General features: G+C 40.3%; 2 protein-coding genes across 3 annotated transcripts; both read right to left on the reverse strand.

Moving 5' to 3' along the window:
• Positions 1 to 1,018: 1,018 nt before the first annotated feature.
• LOC117535915 (transcription regulator protein BACH2-like) lies at positions 1,019 to 8,409 on the reverse strand. The gene is made up of 5 exons (XM_034200582.1): positions 7,944 to 8,409; positions 7,609 to 7,851; positions 5,404 to 6,825; positions 4,293 to 4,499; positions 1,019 to 4,191 (listed from the first exon to the last, which is right to left on the reverse strand). Exons 2-5 carry the CDS (start codon positions 7,849 to 7,851, stop codon positions 3,853 to 3,855), a joined length of 2,211 nt encoding a protein of 736 aa, XP_034056473.1. The 5' UTR covers positions 7,944 to 8,409; the 3' UTR covers positions 1,019 to 3,852.
• Positions 8,410 to 9,123: 714 nt separating this feature from the next.
• Positions 9,124 to 20,592, reverse strand: map3k7cl (map3k7 C-terminal like). 2 transcript variants are annotated; one of them, XM_034200600.1, is made up of 6 exons: positions 20,547 to 20,592; positions 20,328 to 20,431; positions 19,316 to 19,397; positions 16,750 to 16,808; positions 15,220 to 15,335; positions 9,124 to 10,062 (listed from the first exon to the last, which is right to left on the reverse strand). In XM_034200600.1, the coding sequence occupies exons 3-6, from the start codon at positions 19,389 to 19,391 to the stop codon at positions 9,882 to 9,884; spliced, it is 432 nt and encodes a 143-aa protein (XP_034056491.1). In that variant the 5' UTR covers positions 19,392 to 19,397; positions 20,328 to 20,431; positions 20,547 to 20,592; the 3' UTR covers positions 9,124 to 9,881. The 2 variants fall into 2 exon arrangements, with proteins under 2 accessions (XP_034056491.1, XP_034056485.1); XM_034200594.1 differs by having other exon boundaries at positions 20,328 to 20,584.
• Between the last annotated feature and the right edge of the window lie 554 nt (positions 20,593 to 21,146).

Below are 21,146 nucleotides of genomic sequence, written 5' to 3' on the forward strand. Positions count from 1 at the left end.
TCTTGGCTCACATTAAAGACATCACCACCAACAACCCATTAACTGATCTAAAAATTCTCTAAAAAACAAGATCACCCCATACTTCATAATGTTGATGAAGTTGTGTCAGTGGGTTTCAATGTTTTAGAATGTTAATTACGTTTCAAAAGATGTAATTAAAACAACACTTCAATTAAAACTTCTCATTTCAATTTGGGACAATCTTCTGTAAGTTTTGGTCTGTTAACTCTTCCTATGAAAACAACTGGCACAGATCTAACTGTTCATTACTGTGATTACGAGCCCAACATATTGTGCTCCCTTATAGAGCTCAGGCTCTGCCAGAGAACCACCTACAGAAAAACGCCCACATTTTCTCTGGGAGGGAGGGACGGCGAGAAAATGAGAGACAGAGACGGAGAGTGATGAGGAAGAAGCAGGTAGCAAGAAATAAAATGAGATGGAAGAAAAATCAATAATTCCATCTTCCAATACTTAAATCTGCATGCAGTTGAACAGAAGCAAACGTAATAAATTGGTCAGTTTTGAATGCCTTTCAAATATGTTACAGAGGGAATTGACTTATATCAGATCAGATGACTCTCTATTAGATCAAAACACAATCAGCCAAGACATCGAGACCAACAGTCATCTGGAATATAACAGAATAAAAGCAGCAATAACTCAACATGATAGAAGAGAAATGATCTGATCTGATCAAGATTCCTCACCATCAGAAATTGCTCATCTGGTGCCATCTGTTGACACATTAGTAACACCGCAGGCATTTTATTCACTTCAAGTTTCTGATGCTGATTGATTCGAAACAACCTTCCCTTTTCCTTTTCTGTTGATATTTATTTGCTAATAATAATAATAATAATAATCCATCCATCCATCCATCCATCCATCCATCTTCTCCCGCTTATCCGTGGTCGGGTCGCGGGGGTAGCAGTTCCAGCAGAGAGCCCCAAACTTTCTTTTCCCTGGCGACATCAATAATAATAATAATACATTTAATTTATATAGCGCTTCTCATCTGCCAAGACAAATCTCGAAGTGCTTCACAACAAAGGACACTGATACAATTTGAGAGATTAAACAAATAATAGTAATAATAATAAAAAAATAATAATAAAAAGAAAATAATTTTTTTTTTTTTTTTAAAGTCAGAGATAGCGATACAAATGGCAGTACTCCAGGTGTACCATGCTCAAAGTTTATTGGCAGGCCTGCCGAAAGAAGAGGGTCTTAAGGCCGGTTTTGAAGACCTCGTGGAAGGGGCAGATCTCAGCTGATCGGGAGGGAGTTCCAGAGGCGCCGGCGAATGAGCAGAAGGCTCAGCTAACCTCTCCTTTATTGTTTTAGTATATCTACTGAAAGCTTGGCTAACAAGATGCATGGCCTCAGGACATGGTGACAAGGTCCTGTCAAATGCAGGACAACACCAATTTCTCTGCCCAAAAATAATATATCAAAAAATAAATCATTTCAATTACTTCGATGCCCATGACCCCATGGCGGAAGGACGGCTGCTATAATAGTGACATTTGAATGAAGTTCAAATGATAAACAATTCCTAAGTTTCCTCATTTATAAAGGAAAAACACAACTATGAACACTGAGGGCTTTAGCAGTAGAAACACATGCAGCCATGAGTGAAGTGCAGCCACTTGAGGATGACTGGTTTAAACTTAATTACAGCGCGTGAACTCATGCTTTCCAAAGCTAATGACCTCCTCCATTGGGCTGTTTTTGTCATTTTTAAGCCCTGGGACCTCAGCGACCCTCGGTTCCCACTGCCCAGTGCCATAATCCATTAGGCAAAGTTAACCTGCGTGACCTTTACCCCCTTGGGTTATACTTTCATTCTCTCCTTATGATAAGTTCATTAATAGCCTCTGAAAATGACCAACATTGCTGTGTATTACAGATCTTAGTACAGTTTCGTAATCATCTGAGGAGTATTACGTTATGTTTGCTCCCATAAAAGAAAATTGAGAGATGAAATAACAGTCCTTCTATAATTAAAATAGCCTCCAGAGAGAGACAGAGGGAAAGAGGGGGAGTGAAGAAAGAGGGAGAAAGAGGGAGAAAACTTCAAAGTAATAAAGATGAAACTAAGCTAAGTGACTGAGATTCAGAAAACATGAAAGTGAAGTATTAAATCATGAACACATCCGTCCAGGTTGAAAGATGAGTCCTGTGAGGACCTTAGGAGCTCAGCTATTCATCACTCACTCTGAACACTGACAGATTCTACATCTCATTAACCTTGCAGATGGTTTTTCAATTACACTGCATCTTCACAAGTTGGGCATGATAACAAACACCATTAACTGTTTATTTTTCTGTTTTATTGTTGATTGGTTTTGTTTAACTTTTGTTTATAAAAATCCTTTTAGATATATACAGTCCTTTTTTGTGCTTTTAAAATAAATGAACAGTCTTAACAATCTTTTGACTGTAGCAGTACTGCCACTAGAGGGCAATAAGCACCAGCGTTATCATGCAACACAACAAAACATTCTTTTGTTGAGGACATTTAACAGCGCCCAACTGTCTTCAAAAATATAATGTTGTTAGTCAGAATTTCCTCACATACCCTTTATGTAATTTTTGTATTGCTGTATTAGTTCACATTAGACACAAATCATTTTGAGGCTAGATGCACTGAGTGTGATCAAGAGTACAAAAATAAACATATGCACATATAATACAGTGAAATGAGATCATGAGGAAGTGGTGAAGCTGGTTTGCTGTAAATAATCCTGAGTGTCAATATCTACTAAGCGGGGAGAAAATAGGTCAAACGTTATAGGTGGAAGTCAGCAGAAACGCTGAGTAATGCATGGAATGCAAAACAATAATAAATAATTGTGCTTTGAGACACAAAATATAAACGTAAAATTGACCTTGAGAGTTATTTAAAAATGGTTGTTACACACAATCCTGCCGCAATTCAGGACAAACTGGAAATGTGGGAAGAATGATGGGAATGATTTTCATTAGACAGAGTGAAGCAGCTTTTCTCCTGAAAGTGTTTTTTTGTTCGTATTTAAAAGTTCTGCTAAGATGCACTTTCTTTAGACAGCATTTTAAACACATTTAAGCACATTAGAAGGTTTGTTTTAGTGAGTCCATGCTGTGAGCAACCTAAAAGAGCCATGTCACTGCGGTTGGACAACCACAATGACAGTTGTCTGGTTTGTGTGCAAAATCTTGTTGTGTGTTGCTCTCTCCACGGAGAGGGCCTAACCCACACTGTGTGCAAGAGGTATTGTTGCTGAGTTTTCCTATTAACACCTGAGAGCCTGTATAAAACACTTTAGAGTTTTAAGAAAGGAAATTAATTATGTATAAGGATGAAGTGCAATTTCCTGAGATATGAAGCAATGAAGCCCACTATAAATATAGAGACCATTGTTTCCTTTCATTATGATTAGTGTCTTAGTGCTAAAATGTTAACATTCTCAACTTGCACCCTGGCTGGGTTTATTTGTGAGCAGGTACCGATCAGCTTTCACCGGAAAACAAAGTCTGATAAGCGGTTTGCCAAGGGTGAAACATTTGCTCTACATGTAATCAGACTTATCATTGGTGTCAAAGTAAAATGAATAGTTTTGGACACCTGGAATGCATTCCTGACCTCACAATTAAACACTTGTGTTTTCAATTAAAAAAAGGGTAGCAGGAGTTAATTACAATGTTCGTTGATTGCAACCACTCAATATAAATGTATCAAAAGTATGCCACTGCGTTATAAAACAGCCTGTCCTCAGTCCAAAGTCTGCAGTCAAGTCTTTAGATAGGTAGGGAATCATTGAATCATTAGTTTGACATCATAATCAACCCTATTGGTTTTTGCTGTATCTAAAGCGAATGATGATCATCTCTGGTGAGTGTATCCTTTCTGGAGCTGGAAGCCTCATCAGACGCCATATACTCATCGTGGCCAACAAGACAATCTGACCGTACAGCATGAGGCTGGAGGAGCAGCCCAGGCTGTGAGAAGAGAGGGTCCATGTGAGTAGAGAGAGAGGACAGAGGGCAGTCCGGGGAACTGTATTTGGCCAACACCTGGAGCTGCTCCGGCTGCAGGTTGGCTTCGTTGCAGACCCTCTGGCATAATGCAGAGACATTGTGACACGCTTTGGACTTCATCTGGCTCAGATGGCTCTTCTCCGTCATCAGTGTCTCCCTCTCTGTCTTCTGTGACACACACAAGCAGCACATGCAATCTAAATGAATACACAAGAAGCGGATTGGAAAGTAACTGCAGATTTCAAGAGAAGGTTTTTCGTTTTTTTTACCAGTTTGTTGATTTCACACTGCAGATTATATATGCAGTCTAGTTTCCTCTTGCGGCAACGCTGAGCTGCGAGGCGGTTTTTGCTGCGGCGTCTCATATCGTGGACAAACTCCAGCTGTTCTCGGGTAAAGACCTGTTGCTTCAGCAGCTGCTGGAAGTCATTTCTGCTCAGATCAACAATCCACTCTACAGAGAATGGCAACTGCACCTGAGGACACGCAAACAGGAAATAAAGGTTTCACAAGAGAGTATGTGAAAGATGGAGCAAAATCAATCCTATATTGCATGTCACACTTTAGAAGACATGGGAATGTGGTACAAACACCCAGCAGCAGGGTTGTAGAAACAGCTTTGATTTGGTTGTATTGACATCATAAGGCCTAATTATCATTGTCAACTTGAAATCTTAGGAAATCATCCTTTGAATTAAAATACTATGAATACAAATATGTAATGATCAAACAGATGCATGGAGCTGTTATCGCTCAAAAGAAGGGAATTAATATAGAGTTAAAATACAGTCATGTTAATTTTTTACCAAGATGTTAATCATTTACTTGGAGATAACTTGTATAGGCAGAGGTTGGGTGCTGGGTTATTGCTTCTGGACAATGTGTGACAGGAAATGTACACTCGCTGGTATATTGGAGCAGTACCAATCATGTAGTGTTTTATCTAGAGTAAATACAAGCTTGGTTTCTCCTGTGAAGTGACCTCAGCTTTGTTCAACCTCTCTGTACAGAAACATGAGTTTCCTCAAACCTGTCCTTTGTGCGTGATCATTGTTAACTCAACGGGCTGAGCTGTCAATTTCATGCATTGGACTCTGAGCTAATTATGCACACCGTCGCAACAAACACAAGTAAACACACACACACATCATTAACTTGGTGAATAATTAACTTGGCACTTAAGTGATTCTGCTTTCTGTTCAAGCAAACATAGTGAATGTATCTACATGTGGGGGTGAGCTTGCTGACGTTTACTGACACAGACTATTTTCAGCACATGAACTTCCCAGTTAGGTGTCAGCAGGAAGCATATACATATATCAAAGAACAGAGCAGATCTGTAGAGAAAAGGCAGACTTGATTCATGGTTTAACCGCTCACCTGTCTGGCCCGCTCTCTTGCGTAGGCCTCACTGTCTCCTTCTGTCTCCGTCTCCCACTCTCCATCCTCCCCCGAGTTGAAGGATGACACACCTGACTGAGAGCCCCCCTCGCACTCAGACAGCTCTGCTCCCTTCCATACACACCTGCCTTGCTCCAGATCCTGGAAAAAGGGACAGCTGGTGCTTGTGGAGCTGATGTTGTGGCACTTACTCCACTCTAAAGACTTGCTCTGTGCCTGTCCGCTCCCTGTATCGGAGGAACTTCCTGCATCAGGCTCCACGTCGGACCCCAGCCTCCTCGCCAGGTGCTCGGCCATCTCCCTTTCCTCTGTGCTCCTTTCTCTGGCATTATCTACTGATAGGGTCACTCTCTCCATCCTGCCTCTGTCTTGCCAGCCCAAATCTATCTCATCGTCTGCCATTTTTACCTCAGCTTCAACCTGTTCCTCTGCCTTATGGGAAATGGATACTGGCGGCAGTGCACCAGAGTTATTTGTTTTCTTGCCCTCTGTAATGTCCACGACAAACCCCTGTGACAGAGTGATTGCAGGGGCTTCAACAAAGGTCTTCAGGGGGCAATGGTTCAATATAAACCCTGATGACCTCTCGCCCAGCGATGTGCTTGACCCTGAAGAGACTTCCTTGACAGTGGATCTGTCTGAAGAGCTGATCTCTTCCCCCACATTCATCTCTCTCTCCTTCTTAATCCATTTGTGTTGCCTTTCATGTGTGTCTTTCTCAATCACATCAACCTCCCCACCATTCTCTGTTTTCTTGTCATTTTTCCATGGCTCATCAGCCCCTCCTTCGCTCTGTGTGGTGGAATTTGAGGTGGAAATATGAGGGAATTCAACATCAGCTTCTTTTTTGCTCTTAGCACTGCTGGAGGGGGGCGAGCAGGAGAGGTCCCAGGTGTCCCTGATAACTGTTGCAGGATTGTTCAGACTTTTATCTGTGACACAACTTTCCTTACAACAAGCTAGCTGGAACTTGCGATACTTTGGACATTGCGTATATTCAATGTTGGTCCCTTCAGCTTCAGGTGGAAGAGTGCTTGCTTTGTTCAGACTTCCCATTTTGTTGTTCACTGATTTGTTACAGTGCCAAGCCACTTCCTGCGTACATAGTGAGTCATCAACTGGTTCTACTTCTTTCTCATTCAACAAAACACGGTCAGAGTCAATGTCTTCCTTTAATAATTGTCTCTTACATATCTTCTTACAACAGGTCTTTCTCGGGAAAGGGGCAGAGTCATTACTGGAGAAGAACTTGGGGAGGAGGAAATCAAAGCATGACTCGTCTAGGTCTCTGAAACCAAGAAAGGAAGCTGAATTGCGTATTTCTAAGACATCGTTTTTCCCGAAGAGAAGTTTGGATGTGTAGGCAAAATTCAGCAAAGGTTCAAAGCCAGCAACTGTCACCTGTGAAAGAGGACAAGCAATATAAATGAGCATTATCTTTCTCAAGGATAGCAATACATAATTATATAATATGTTCTGTCAGAAGGCAACAATATGCCAGTAAGCCAGGGAAATAAAGCTTCTCTGACCAGATATGTTTTGTGAAATAAGGCCAAGGATTGTAAGATTTTACTGACACAACAACCAATACATGTAAACAATAATCTATTTTCTATCTTTTTTCAGTGGCTTTTGCATTTACCAAGAAGCTGAATACCAGTGTATTAAAGAATTGTGCAAATGCAAATTCAATTTGTGAAAGAAACACTGTACTTGTGGAATAATAGAAAACACTGAAAAATCTAATTAAAATAGCTTTGTTATCGAGCCAGCGGTTTCCTCTTGCAGATCAAATTGGTAGAACACTTTTCTGCTTATTTTTCTTTTTATCTTAGTTGTTTTTCTTTCTAACTTTAGTATCATTGCTTAAGACCCACTGGGAATATATGTTGTACTTAAATATCTCTGCAGGAAACCACTAAGAACCACAATAATAAAAAAAGCATTTTGAAGGAAAACTGCAGTCAGTCAAGTGTGTGTCATAGTAGTATTTACACTAAACAGCATACTAAAATGTCACAGGTTCAACAAATCTAGTCCGCCTATTTACCATCAACACTATTGAAGAAATGAACCATTCATCATACTTCTCACTTCACATTCACACAGGGGTGTGTTTGGCAGCACGGCTTGTGTTTTTCACTTTCTCTACGTTACTTTATGTATCTTGAGGTGTCCTCTCACCTCTTGTGGTAGACTGATGACAGCTCCATGCTGTGTGAGGGAGGAAATCCTGTGTGAGAAGTACTCGCTACAGGAAGCGAGCACTGAGCGGTGGGCTCTCAAACTGTGGCCCTCCACCACCACGGTAACATCACACAACGTGTCCCGGCGACGCTGCTCGTCCAGGCGGCTCAGCACATGGGAGGAATGCACCGCAGACTCAAATGTAAACACAGACGACCGTGGAGCAGCCATCACAGACATCTATATGTACACACAAACACACACTGTTACAGTTAACCATTTTCCCTTATTTGGGATACATAAAAGGTAAAACATAAAAAAAACATACCAACCTTTCAATGCTGCCTTTATATATCCAGCTTTCTTAGAGAAGTGTTAAAGAAAGTCCCATCTTCTGAGCACACATGGTTATTTCTAAATGGAATGCCGTCAGACCGGGCTACGGTTCTCAGAAAGTCTTATCACAACTCTGCTACAAACTAAAATCCGAGCTTGACTCAGTCATATGGCCTGTGTGTGAGTATGTGGGAGGGAGGGGGAGAAAGAGGGAGTGTGTGCTTGTGTGTGTAGGCTATGTCGCAACAACTCTGGGTGGAACAGAGCCAGCGCTGACTCATGCACTCCTGCTGATATGGGATGAGCAAGCAGTTTTCCTGTCCGTACCAATCGCACCCTTAGATCTGTCTGGGAAAATAACGGGCTTTTCCCAGATAAGCCATTTATAGATTTACCAAGCAAATAATTCAGAGTAAGGGTTTGGAATTATAAACCAAGTGTTTAACACAATTTAGTCTTTTGTCCAATTTAGTCTTTTGTCCAGAGTAAGTGTGGACTAACTCGACTCATTTCAGACAATGCATTTTGTGAACAGATGGTGCGATAACAGAGGGTTAAAAACAACTGATAATGAACTTTTGCAAGAACAAGGAGGCAATTATAGGCTACTAGTCGAAAATGAAACATTTCTCAGTACTTCTCATATTATGCTGTTCTTCTAGGCAGCAGCAATCTTTCCAAGAGATCAGTTCAAGTCTCCGTCATGTGTTTTTGTGTATATGAGTCTGCCTTCCTTGCAGAAGTCAAATAAATGAACAGCTGTAAAAGAGTACACAGTATTTGTCCTCATTTCATTCTTAGATTTAGATTTATTTTTTAGGCTTTTGTGCAAGAAACTGTAAAAGGTCGGGTCATGATTATTAGAGGCAGAAAAATCATGTAATGATTACAAGTGAGTTCTCTGCGTACACCTTCAAAGCCAGGATTCCTGGCATTGAAGGTAAAAATAAAGTGGACTAATCATCACCACAAAGCATTGTTGCCAATGTCACATGATTCAAAGGAGGAAGAAGGAAGGCTACCAGAGTCAAACTAGCCAATCCGGCGACTGTTTCATAATTCCACAATGAGCTAATCTCCTCGTGAAAAAAATCTAGTTCCCTTTTCCATGTAAGCACTGCAATACGGACGCAAAGCAGACACCAAACACAACAGCGCTGGAAATGAAACTAAGGAACTGATGCTGGTGTTAAAATAAAATTCACTTTAATAATGGACGCCGGCAATAATCAACGTTTAATCTTGTTGTATAATACCCAGGTGGATGAGACACGCTACATCAATCAAATGTACAATTCTTACAGTGTTGTGTCACAGCAGATGCTCATTGTGAAACGTATGAGCGTAATCATCCTTCTTCTTTTACTGTTCCTCACAAAAGGCTATTATTTCCCGGTCCCTGACACTTTTAAACCACTCGTCTCATATCCTTTTTATCACAACAGGAACTTGACGGGCAATTGTCTAGGTGGAAGAGAGGGAGCAGGGGGGGGGGGAGAACAATCCTCAAAATACAACATTTGGACCACATCATACCACCTCATGCTACCTCCACAGACCCCAGGTAAAAGATCTGAGTCTCCACAGGACCTGAGACAGATTTCAGATGATCTGGTCACATTCACAGCAGCTGAGTATGAATATATACTGTAAGGTATTTGCAATGACAACCAGGAAGGTTCTGCAAGATCACATAATAACACAATCCAGAAAAGTGGCCTTGTGTCATAGCTTGGTAGAATCACTACAACAGCAGATGATGATATCTCAAACAAATGACTCACGAATAACCACGGCACCTTTCTGTGTAATTATCTGAACCACTGACTGTATTTGTGTTGAATGAGCACTAGCTGAGCCTTTATTTCTGCCTGGTTTCCTGCCTGGCGTCAGCTGGATGTTGGGAGGCCTCAGGTTCTGCGGGAGGTCAGAGGTCACGAGGAGTCCTGCCTCGTCTGATTGGGTAAGCAGAGCCTCTCCAGCTGCTGAGCGCACTCGTTGTGGACAGTCATCAGTGTGCGGTTCTCCTCTGTTAGACGCAGAAACTCCTCCTCTAGACGGGCAATCTCCATGGCAACCTTCTCATCCTCCACCAGCTCTGCCAGCAACTGACGCCTAAATAGAGTGGGATACAAAACATTAACATTGCTCTTTTTCTTAGTATTTCTCCAAATTATATAATTCATTTTCTGAATAATAATTTCTTAATTCTCTATTTCTTCCTGATTAATCTTATTTTCAGTTGTGAAAACCTGGACCCAGCGTACACTTGACTGCATGCAGACAAATACCCTGAACAGGTTCCTATAAAAGGCAGATTTGCAGACTAAGCTTACATTTATATCTATGAGCGATTCATATTCTTGAGCTGTTTTGTTTCTTAAATGTGGGAGTAAAGATGGAAACAATGCAAACTTACAGAAAAGGCTGAGCTTCAGAAATACAAACATTGTTACTGGGCAACAATGCTAACCACTGCAATAAGTTAATCAGTCACGTGCACAGACATTTGGAGGGGCTATTGCTCTAAACTGGAAAAAGGGCCTCCCCCCCGAAAAAGACCTTTTGAAAATTCTAACATAAACTCATAAAATAAAAACACAACACTGTCATTGCAAGTGACACTCAGTTGACTTTTATGTCCAACTGCTAAATTCGTTATTCAGGCACATTTTTTGTTGCGGTCCATGTCTCATTAAAATATCTAATGTTAGTAACTATTAAAGAAACAATGGGGACAATTCTGTTTTAATGTAGTTTTACCGTTGTTACTGCTGTGCAGACATAGGCTACTGATAACATAGGGCTTCTATAATTACCTTAAATAAACTCACTAATTAATTAAACCAGTTCAATACGCATTATTCTTATCATTCTTTATGAGCGTAGTAACGGTAAGGTATCTAATTACTTATTTATTTAGAATTCCATAACTTAATAACAGAGATGATCAAGCTAAAGTGGAGACATGGCAGAAATCCTACAATTAAGCGGGACAGTGAAGTGTTCTCCTGTGAGAGGGCGATCAAGAAAAGAGAGCGAGGGTGAGGGAGTTCACGGAGCGGAGTAAAAGACACAGAAAGACAGAAGCACAATAGCAAATATTTAGCTGTTTTTTTTGTAAGTAACCGACGGTGTCAAGAGGAAGTAAAGTCCCCTGGTTTGTCCCCTTTACTCTAACGGGCAGGAGCCAGGGCAGGCGTTTGGTGTGATCACCATAGCCATATGAGGTTGGACTCGGAGGGCTTTCCTTTGCTTCCAGCTGTCAGATTGTAAACAAAGTCACGTGACTGGGGGCAGATGACAGCGCGGACAAGGTGTGTTTCCCGCAGCGAGACGCTACAATACTAATTGTGGGCTTATCATGTTGATTCGGCCACAATAGAAAAAAAAAAAAACTATTGCTCTCTCCAGAGGGGCAGGTCAGGCAAAAATGGCAAAAGGGCCGTTGCCCGGGCAACATTAGCCCGTACCTGTGCACGTCCCTGAAGTTAATCATACATTTGGCTAATATTCAAGATGCAAAAGGCACATTTTTGTTATGTATAAGAGTTCTTACAAACCCATATTACAAACATATTGGCTAGTGATGCACAGCTACAGTGTAGAGCCTTTTATATGAAAGACAATTTCAACAAAGGTCAAAGATTTCAGTGAATACAACGAAAATCTCTGTCTGAATTTTTTTTCCCCAGATCAACTGAATTGTTGATGTCCTGTACCGTAAATCCACTATGCCTTAGCACATGAAGGTGCATGACAAAATAAATAACGTAAACCACATTTTTTGGAATCAAATCCAGCTTTGGTTTAGGAAGGATGACCTGACTTTGCCTGGCAGTGATTTCACACTCTTGGAAGAGAACAGCGTTTGGACTTTGAGAGGCATTGTGAGCACACAGACACGTATATGTATGTGTCCGGCCTCAAGCCAGAAAGTGTGTGAATGTCAGGGTTGTATTACGGCTGATAAGTGCCAAGTCACACAAAAGCAGCATTACCAAAGGGGGAAATTATTCTTTATACAATGCAGGCTGTCTGTAGAGCTTTCATGACTGAACAGGTTTTCATTTGCTGAAGGGGTTCAATGTTAGATGATTGAATGGCGCAAACCATACTTTTTTTTAACCAAATTTACACACACATATGATACATATAAATATAGGTAAAACATTTTTCCAACTCTGTTTCAAAATATTAATTGATTTTGACTCAGATTGACATTTTGTCTAGGCATCGCCATAATATGAATTAATTTGATTGTGACAGCAGGATACTGACAGGGTTTTTTTGTGAAGTGTTTTGTGTTATTATGGCTACTATTTTGTTTAAATATGGATCACAAATAATTCCTTCAAATATTATGTTAGTTTAAATTTACTGGATGGACTTTTAATTTGTAATCATCCTTTTCACATACCTATAACACCTAGTATTTTCATTTCCTGATGTAAAAAGCAATAATACAAATAGACAGTTCAGCGGAAGCTATGAAATATGATATGACTCATCACCTTATCTTTCTATCTCTTCTCATTCTCTGTCTATTTTTAGTTGTTACACCCTCTAAGACTGGTAATATCATCCTTTTTGAAAAGCATAACTTCATTTATTTTTGTAATACTTTGTGACAAACACCTAAAACACAAAGAGAAGGCTTTTGGTCACGGTCCTTTACAATTTTACAATCGTATATGATTTCATTTTATAGAGGGATTAAATAATTGTATTAATCTGCAATTAAAGTTAAGCTTTTTCAAACCACAGCGTTTTCCACAACAAGCGACACACAGTGTGATTTACAGTCAATGATCAGGGAATCCGATGCATTACATTTTTGCTGCGTTTCTGTTTTCTTTTCAGGAGCAAGTTGAAACGTGCATGTGCATGTGCATATGTTTCCTGCTGTGTGTAAGTAAGTTTGTTTTACAGAGAGAGGCTAAGAAAAGAGGAAAGATCCTTCTTAGCTCAGAAAAATGCATTTGGAAACCAGAAAAGAGGAATTAAATCTGATGTAAATAATACCGATTGTTTTTCCTATTTAACGAACAACTAATACACCATCATATGTGCTAATGTTGTCTCTTCTGTGTGCCAAAGTTGTGAATACCTGAACAAAATGTGCTTAGAAACAACATAACAGACACCATCCAGTTAAAGTTATGAACAAGTATGACATCATTTCAAATCTTCTAATATGGACACCAATGTTTTGAAGAAATATTATGATTTCATAATTATTTTACAATTGGGAAAGAGTTTGCATCATGATGGTTCCTGCGATCGTATCTACTATTGGCCTACCAATGTTTGAATCATTGTTTTGTACACACTGAAAAGGGGTTTTCTGAAACAAATGAATTTGTCTCATGTAAAAAAAATTCTCTATACATTCCAACAGTATGGGCTGATTTGATATTACTGACCAAAAGTTCACTGAGTGAATTTTGGAAAATCCCTCCGCAGTGTGTTAGAATGTTGTTCCTGTTGTAATTTCTGCAACACTTCACTGTATGTTCCTGAGACTAAGACACCTGAGTTTCTGCATGTGAATCATAATGGCCAAGTAAACAAAAAACGGTCGGATTGTATAAAGTATGTCTGTCAATGGTTGAGTGACCTTAGCATAAAAATATAAAAATAAATCCACAACACAGATAAATATGAGTAATAAATTATCAACAACGAAAGAAATATTGTACTTGTAGTATTGGCGTAAAAAAGCACAATCTGTGTAGTGCCCTTCCTTCTGCCTAGTTGGTGAATCAATTTTACTTGACGGTGTGAATCTAAAACTTGGCGTGTGTACGTGTCAGTGGAAGTTGGCATGAGCGACAGCGTTAAAAGAGAGAACCGCGGCCTGGCCTGACTCATCAATTGTGTGCTTAATCTCACAACTCACGGGCTACACTCATCCCATCAGAGTCTGCCTGCGGTTCTCTATTATGGAGCTCGGCCAAGGTGGCCGTAAGGTGTGTGGTGTGTGGTGTGTGTGGTGTGTGTGTGTGTGTGTGGTGTGTGTGTGTGTGTGTTGTGTTGTGTGTGTGTATGATGTGTGGGTGTCGTGTGTGTATGTGTTGTTTGGTGTATGTGTATGTGTTGTGTGGTATGTGTTTGTGTGGGTTGTGTAGTGTGCTGTGTGTGTTGTGTGTGTGTGTGTGTGTGTGGTGTGCGCGTGTGTAGTGTGTGTGTGTGTGTATGTGTGTGTGTATGTGTGTGTGTGTGGTATTTGTGTGTGTGGTGTGTGTTTGGATGTGTGTTTGGATGTGTGTGGTTGTGTGTGTGTGTGTGTTGTGTGTGTGTGTTCGTGTTTGTGTGTGTGTGTGTGTGTTTGTGTTGTAGCGGCGGTGGGGCAGCAGCAATGGCCTTGAAAATCCCCCTACTAAGATCCCCCCACAGCTGCTGAGGGCACAGGGGACATTGTGCGCTGTGTGTGTGTAGTACTCCCCTGTGTGTGTGTGTGTGTGTGTGTGTGTGTGTGTGTGTGTGTGTGTGTGGTGTGTGTGTGTGTGTGTGTGTGTAGTACTCCCCTGTGTGTGTGTTGTGTGTGTGGTGTGTGTAGTACTCCCCTGTGTGTGTGTGTGTGTGTGTGTGTGTGTGTGTGTGTGTGGTGTGTGTGTGTGTGTGTGTGTGTGTGTGTGTGTGTGTGTGTGTGGTGTGTGTGTGTGTGTGTGTGTGTGTGTGTGGTGTGTGGTGTGTGTGTGTGTGGTGTGTGGTGTGTGTGTGTGTGTGTGTGTGTGTGTGTGTGCGGGCATACACACCACACAGGTGCATACAAAAATACAGCAGGTCTCACTTATTACAGCTTAAAATGGTCGCAGTGCGATATTCACTCTATTATTCTGGTCTCTGATTTAACGTTATTACAAAAATAAAGAAATATCCCTTAAAATGAAGTTGTACAGAACTAACTGTTCACATATAATCTTAAAGTAGTACTCTCAGGAGTTAATATGCTAAAGTCTGTATGAAAGCTATTAACATGTGCCACCTGGTGGACATTTTGAACAAAAAGTGATTGTTTTATTTTTATAGTAAAGATGGCCTCAGTGGGAATTAACTACTAAAATCATTAGTTGTCCTAGAGTCAATGTTCCTTGATAATGTCAGAAGCTAATATGTATTGTGATGTACAAGGCAAAGAAAGAAAAACTAATATTAATGAAAATTAGTTATGTATTTTCTTCTGGTCCCAACATGCTTCCGTTGCATTACAACACCCCCTGTTTTGTTTTGTGTTTTTCCAATAATAGATATTTTATAGGGACTCACTTGCAATCCTCAATGGCAGCGATCTCGTGTTTGACCTGGTGGAACTCTCTGGCCATCCTGCAGTGTTCCTTGTGCACCTGGACGCTCTCTCTCAAAGACACACAGGGGGGTACTGGCTGCAGGGGGGCAGGGTGAGACGGATCAGAAAGACAAAACAAAACAGATTATGATTTAACACACATTATTTCACACAATCAGTAATATGTCAAAACGTTTCCAACCACTTTCCAACTTCTAAAGAAATTAAAATGTTACTGACGTTATTAATTATTACAATTTATGCTACTTGGCTGTATAATGGCTAATTCCTTTACTTTAATGACCCTCTGACCACAGAACCCCAATATCAACATTTTCATGTACTTTGATTTGGATTCGATTAGATTTATTTCGCATGTGTAAAACAATAATACAAACATTTAAAATGAGAATTATTATACAAAACTAAATTAAGCAGTGTCAAATTAATATACAAAAATATTACTGATTCTGATTCTGATGATGTATAAACAAATAATCTACTTAATTATACATCCGAAAAGGGGTGGGAAGAAGTTTGCACTTATTTAATCCCACCCCTTCTCCCAAAAACTAAATGACTAACATATCTTTTTTTTATTAAAGAAATACATTTGTTATTCAAAAACAAACAAACAAAACAAAAACATAAAACAACAAACAAATAAACAAACAAATAAGCAGATAAATAAAAAAACAAACACATACATAACAGAGGTAAATGATATTCAAGAACATGTTTTTTTTAAACTTTGATTTAATAAAGTATCTCGTTACATTATAAAAATGAGACCTGAACTGACTTGTCTCCATACTGCTTGTATGAGATGAACAAATGCTTTATGTCACAAACTTAAAGGCCTTACAGTAGAACACCCTATGGCCCAATGCTAGTGAGTAAGCCTGTGGTAGAGTGTATAAAAGCTATTATTCATTGGCCTGTTACTACTGTTCTCATTTGATACTTTAAACCAGCTTTATCTAACCCTGGCACTGGCACACGCTGAAGGATAATTCAATGACAACACTAATAGCAGCTTTAGTGCACACAGTCAAGACACTGATTTACAGGGTTGATCAAATTAACTTCTCTTGATGTAGCAGATTCAGAGTCTACCATTAACAGAATAGTTGGGCCATTGTAGTTAAAATATAAAATCAATATTCAGAGCCGAGAGGAGGGAACTATTCCGAGGAAAGAAAATCTACTTAGACTTTATATTTAAACTTAGATTAAAGTGGGACATCATGAGGAAAAAACTTGATTTAAAAAAAAAATCAATCAATTATTCTGAAAGCTTTCTCGTACAATCGTGACTCTAACTTCCTGACCAGTAGTGTATACACATACAGTATAATAATAATACATTTAATTTCTATAGCGCTTTTCTTGAACCCAAAGACGCTTTACATTTGGGAGGGAGGGTAGACAAACAAAACAAAAACCAAAAATAAACAAAGAAACAAAACAAAACAGAAAAAGGTATGTACTAGTATAGTATTACTGTATACCTGTAGTCGCTGTTCAAGGTCTGGGAAAGTCTGAGGGATGTCCGCCACATCTTTTACATCTATTAAAACAGAAGACGTTATTCAGACATGAATAATTAGGAACATGTGCTGAGTTATCAAAGAGTACTGTTATTATATATTTTTGAATTATTGGCTTATTATTATTCATGCATTACAATGTAAGGGACATTTGGATATTGGTTGAGTTTGGGCTAAATATTTCATATAGTGTTGAGTTATGGTTAGTACATGACAAGAAGTACAAGACAATAGGTTTAGCTTCATTTACTGCTTCTTCCCAGAATGATTTCCTTCATTCTCTCCCAGTACTATATTAAAATCGGCCTGCAGATATATGAAACTTGTGGGAGAGAGATTATCTTGTCAAATGTTTGGTATGAATCATGTGGTGATACCAGTGCAAGCAGAAATTGCTTTGAACATATTGGAAGCATTGCAGGAAGCTATTACATTAGGAATTTACTACAAAATAATGTTGCAATCATGGGCTACATATTCAAAGTAAACACACGAGTAAAAGTCAAAGAAGTAAGACAAACACTAACAACCATGCTAATCTTGATGGACAATTACGTATTTCCTTTAATGAATAGGGTTTCTTTTAGCATTAAAAACACTTTTAACTGCAAGTTGATTTTCATAGGATGCTAAAAGTCGAAATGTATATATGTTTCTATTTCATTAGTATTGCTTGCTGCATGTTGTTGATGTACAGCCAAGTGACTTGTCCGACGAGCAGTTGCTTAAATGCCTTTCCCCGCCTCATAAAATAGAACAAAATGAAACACTGTAGGGGCGTCTTATACGACACCACAGCATAGCAACAAGCTGCTACGCTTATAAATGAGCCATGTCCTCTTACTGTACATCAGTAATGAGCTGCCACACTGAATGACATGCAGAGTAAGAACACAAACAGACCAACAGTGGGCAGAAAGAACAGACAGGCCAGATGTATGGACAGAGAGGGATTCAGACAGGCAGCCAGACAGACAGAAACAGATAGGTTGTCTGCACCAGCCAGTAATGTCCCCCAGGAATTGTGGAACACATGTGGAGAATCCTGGGATGATGCAACCTTCTAAAAGCAGAGGTATCAGTGGGCCAGGCTGCAGCCACGGGGCCAATTATGATGAGGAATAAATACAGTTCTCATGCTTAGGATTGACACAGTGGTTATAACTATGCCTGGCATGAAGTCATGAAAGCCCCAGACGATGATCCCTAGATGGAGCACAGGTCCCCTGCCGAGGAACACGAGTTCAAAGAGGGAACAACATGATCGTCTTGGGAATATCTAAAATTTGATTTTGGAGGGTAGGGTCAGGTTGTGCCTGAGCAGCTCTGGATGGTTTAACTAAATTAAAACAAGGCACGTAAGCATGTTACCAAGTATAGTCGTCGTCGCTGGATAGGTATTTGATCCTCAAGAAAAAGGATAGAGAAAAAAACCATATGGTAAAGGGAAACTAAATCTGAATCCACCGATGTAAATCAAAAAGCAAGCTATTAACAGCATTAAGAAATATGCAAATGTAACTCAGTAAGATACAGTACATGTTGCCATGAGAAAATGACAAGCAGAATGTCAATGAGTTCAATGAATCATTGCTCAGAGTGGGATTTGAGTGTAGTTCCGGCTACAGCCCTTCATCTCACTTCCTAAGAGAAAGACAAGGGGGATCAGAGATGGGCGGAGTAGGACTGGAAGTGTTAACTGCTTATAAATATAGGCCAGTGTTCTAAAAGCTGAACAGTGAATCAGGCAGCAGGACACTGTTAGTATTAGAGGGAAACCTGACTCTGCCATTTCATAGGAGCAGCTGCTGTCCCAGTGCCCGGCCCCACTCGAGTAAAACATCCTGAAAGACACCTTGTCCCTGGACAGACCGCTGAGTTCTGATTGAAAATGATAGAATGAAGTAATCATGGTCACATAAAAGGTTGTGCAATCGCTAGCGTGGTGCAAGTGCACAGCTGCTCACATGCATGTGTGGTTGGTTTTTAATATGCAGGGGTCCTACAGAAATAGAGGGAGCACCTGTCTCAGCTGCAGCGTAGAAGAATGAACACAGTTAAAGGGATAGGGTGTGAGGGAGGAGGGGGTGGGGGTGGGGGTGTGAGGGGCAGATTGTGCCTGGTCTGTTTTGGTAGGAGGAATGCCGTGCATGTGTTCCACACATACTGGAAATGCAGTGAGAGTAGAGCTCCAAGCAATGCAGGTGTTACATTATCTATTGATTAATAGGTTTAACTAAACTCAAAGAAATGTGTTAGTCTTTTTTGAGGATGCTGGAAACACAGGTGTGTGTGTGTGTGTGTGTGTGTGTGTGTGTGTGTGTGTGTGTGTGTGTGTGTGTGTGTGTGTGTGTGTGTGTGTGTGTGTGTGTGTGTGTGTGTGTGTGTGTGTGTGTGTGTGTGTGTGTGTGTGTGTGTGTGTGTGTGTGTGTGTGTGTGTGTGTGTGTGTGTGTGTGTGTGTGTGTGTGTGTGTGTGGGCATTTGCAGGTTTGTGTGAGTGCACAGTTAGTTAGTGAGTGAGTTTACCTGATGTGTCTTCGAGGCTGAAGGCGATTCTAACTTCAGATTTATCAGGAGACACTCTTCTGGTTGAGGTGATCATTTATCCCTTCACGGGCCCAAGCACAAAACACAGCTGTTAGGGCGAGGATCTCATGAAAGAGAAGTGATGATGTAATAATGAAACGATCACTCGATCAACTGGAAACTGACAGACCTATAATTCATTTAACACATTTAATAAAAAATACAGTTTCAAGATTCCTAAATGTGGGGTTTTCTTGCCTTGCTGTTTTATATAACTCTAAATGTGTGGGGTTTAAACAATTGCTAGGTCAGAATAATCTAAAGGTGCTTCCGACATTTCTGGGAAACTGTAAGTGGCATTTATTTTTACTTTTATAACAAATGATAAACCAGTGGTTAAAGTGGTAATTTGATATGTAGTTTGTCCTATCTGAAATGGAAGGGTAAGTATAGTTTTTTTTCATCCCAATATTGTGACTTCAACTCAACTCAACTAAACAGTGAACTCAGCAGGTGTTGTGTTTATTAAACGAAAGCCTGTTCTGATAAGCCATGTGATTAATCCACACCTAGGAAAGTATGGGGCTTTATAAACACACACACACACACACACACACACACACACACACACACACACACACACACACCACCAGTTTCATCATCCATTTAAAGTTGCAGTGGGATTAAATCATTAGAGAGCTTTGACAGACTGGCTCTGAGGTCTGGATTGTGCCCCCTCTGTAAGGGTAAGGGCTTTTTATATCAGGGGGCATTTGCCTACTTTAACCCTGGTAAACCCTGTCACACATAACATGCCTCCCTGACTTTCTACACTAGCAAATACATTGTTTTAATGTATCTCTGAAAGGTCAAATGTGACAGAACAGGCAGCTGGAATAGCATAATAGTGCATATATTTTAAGCATTGTTCCACATAATGATGAAGACTACTTTATCCCATACATATGGAGTATTTCCAGCATGCACTGGAAATGCAACAGGTCATTATTACCTGAAGCAGCAGCAGGAGCCCGACCAATGAAATTCCTTATAAACAAGTTAGAAATCAGATGGCAGTGTACGTCCTCAATATTGATTCACCGTCTGCTGATGTCTCTTCAGAAAAAACACAAGTCGTACATCAGCATGGCACAACTATCTCTCCAAAAGTTAACCTCAACGTCCCTCGGGAGACAAAAACGATATTATTTGGTATTCAGAAGTTCTTCACCATAATAAACGCGTCTCAAGTATGCGCGTGGACATGGGCATGACATCCACGGAGTGCAGCCACGCGGCGCAGCGCAACACAACAGGGCGCAGGCGGGGGAGGAATGTCTGCTGTCCCCCTGTGGCGGCCTGGGCCCAATTAAATGTCTCGGATGACATGACTTTAGCTCGCAAAAATGCCCATAGCTGCAGCACTGTTTTGAGTGACACGGTCATGCCGCTGGGATGGTCTTGAGCTTTGTAATAGCTTTGCAATGAGACAGTTGCTCAGAATGAACATATCGTGCTATAAAAGCTCTGGCGGAAGAAAATAGAGCAAGAGTGTTTTTCTTTTGGGGGGAGGGATGGTGTTGGCAATGAAGTGCAAGTCCACCTTTACGCAGGTGATAGGCCTATAGTTTGTTTATATAAGACGAGTTCCTTGCAATTATAAAGCTACATCAAAAATAAATTTAAAGGCAAGGGGCGCTACTCGGGAATTTTCACACAGCAGTTTACTAAATGTGGCTCTGTGGGAGCTTTCTTAAGTCTATGAAAACATAACCCTAATGATGTCATTATTCAACAAAAAAGAAAATATCAACCTTCTGTTTTTAGACAG

The sequence above is a fragment of the Gymnodraco acuticeps genome, unplaced genomic scaffold, assembly GCF_902827175.1.
Source record: "Gymnodraco acuticeps unplaced genomic scaffold, fGymAcu1.1, whole genome shotgun sequence".
In the NCBI taxonomy this organism is placed as follows: Eukaryota; Metazoa; Chordata; class Actinopteri; order Perciformes; family Bathydraconidae; genus Gymnodraco; species Gymnodraco acuticeps.